The sequence below is a fragment of the Cololabis saira genome, unplaced genomic scaffold, assembly GCF_033807715.1.
Source record: "Cololabis saira isolate AMF1-May2022 unplaced genomic scaffold, fColSai1.1 scf463, whole genome shotgun sequence".
NCBI classification, from domain to species: domain Eukaryota; kingdom Metazoa; phylum Chordata; class Actinopteri; order Beloniformes; family Belonidae; genus Cololabis; species Cololabis saira.
The window spans coordinates 5,142-7,000 of NW_026906627.1; the positions used below are offsets into that span (position 1 = coordinate 5,142).

At 45.7% G+C, this 1,859-nt stretch overlaps 1 protein-coding gene across 1 annotated transcript; it reads left to right on the plus strand.

The window, feature by feature from the left end:
* Positions 1 to 440: 440 nt before the first annotated feature.
* Positions 441 to 1,853, plus strand: LOC133440245 (integumentary mucin C.1-like; the record flags this gene model as incomplete). The annotated part of the gene is made up of 2 exons (XM_061717561.1): positions 441 to 494; positions 1,038 to 1,853. Coding segments are annotated over 2 exons (870 nt in total), but the record flags the coding sequence as incomplete, so codon positions are not given.
* Positions 1,854 to 1,859: the final 6 nt, after the last annotated feature.

Consider the following 1,859-nt stretch of genomic DNA (forward strand, 5'->3'; position numbering starts at 1 on the left):
CTACAGCTGGTCCAACTACAACTACAGTTGCTCCGACTACAACCACGGTTGCTCCGACAACGACTACAGCTGCTAAAACAACAACTACAGCTGCTGAAACAACAACCACTGCTGCAACAATAACAACTACAGTTGCTCCAACAACAACTACAACTGGTGCAACTACAACTACAGTTGCTCCGACTACAACCACGGTTGCTCCGACAACGACTACAGCTGCTACAACAACTACAGCTGCTGAAACAACAACCACTGCTGCAACAATAACAACTACAGTTGCTCCAACAACAACTACAGCTGGTCCAACTACAACTACAGTTGCTCCGACTACAACCACGGTTGCTCCGACAACAACTACAGCTGCTACAACAACAACTACAGCTGCTGAAACAACAACCACTGCTGCAACAATAACAACTACAGTTGCTCCAACAACATCTACAGTTGCTCCGACTACAACCACGGTTGCTCCGACAACGACTACAGCTGCTACAACAACAACCACTGCTGCAACAATAACAACTACAGTTGCTCCAACAACAACCACAGCTGGTCCAACTACAACTACAGTTGCTCCGACTACAACCACGGTTGCTCCGACAACGACTACAGCTGCTACAACAACAACTACAGCTGCTGAAACAACAACCACTGCTGCAACAATAACAACTACAGTTGCTCCAACAACAACTACAGCTGGTCCAACTACAACTGCAGTTGCTCCGACAACAACTACAGCTGCTACAACAACAACTACATCTGCTGAAACAACAACCACAGCTGCACCAACAACAACCACAGCTGCACCAATAACCACAGCTGCACCAATAATAACTGCAGCTGCTCAAACAACAACTTCAGCTGCTCCAACAACTACGACAGTTGTTCCAACAACAACCACAGTTGATCTGACAACCACAGCTGCATCAATAACAACTACAGTTGCTCCAACAACAACTACAGCTGCTACAACATTAAGTACAGCTGCATCAATAACAACTACAGTTGCTCCGACTACAACTACAGTTGCTCCGACTACAACCACGGTTTCTCCGACAACAACTACAGCTGCACCAACAAGACCAGTTGGTCCAACTACAACTACTGTAGATCAAACAACAACCACAGCTTCACCGACAACAACCACAGCTGTATCAATAACAACTACAGTTGCTCCAACAACAACTACAGCTGCTCCAACTACAACTACAGTTGCTCCGACTACAACCACGGTTTCTCCGACAACAACTACAGCTGCACCAACAAGACCAGTTGGTCCAACTACAACTACTGTAGATCAAACAACAACCACAGCTTCACTGACAACAACCACAGCTGTATCAATAACAACTACAGTTGCTCCAACAACAACTACAGCTGCTACAGTTTATCCAACTACAACTACCACAGCTGCATCAATAACAACTACAGTTGATCCAACAACAACTACAGCTGCTACAACAACAACTACCGCTGTTACAACAACCACAGCTGCATCAACAACTACCACAACTGCACCAATAACAACCACAACTGCACCAACTACATCTACAGATGCTCTGACTACAACCACGTTTTCTCCGACAACAACTACAGCTGCTCCAACTACAACTACAGATGGTCCGACTACAACCACGGTTGCTCCGACAACAACTACAGCTGCAACCACAATACAAGTTACTCCAACAACTACCACAGGTGCTCCAACAACAGATAGACCAACAACAGCTTCTCCAACCACAACAACTGCTCCAACAAAAACTAGAGCTGCTGCAACAACAACCACAGTTGCCCCGACAACAACTATAGTTGCACCAACGACAATACCAGTTGGTCCAACTACAACTAGAGCTATAGTT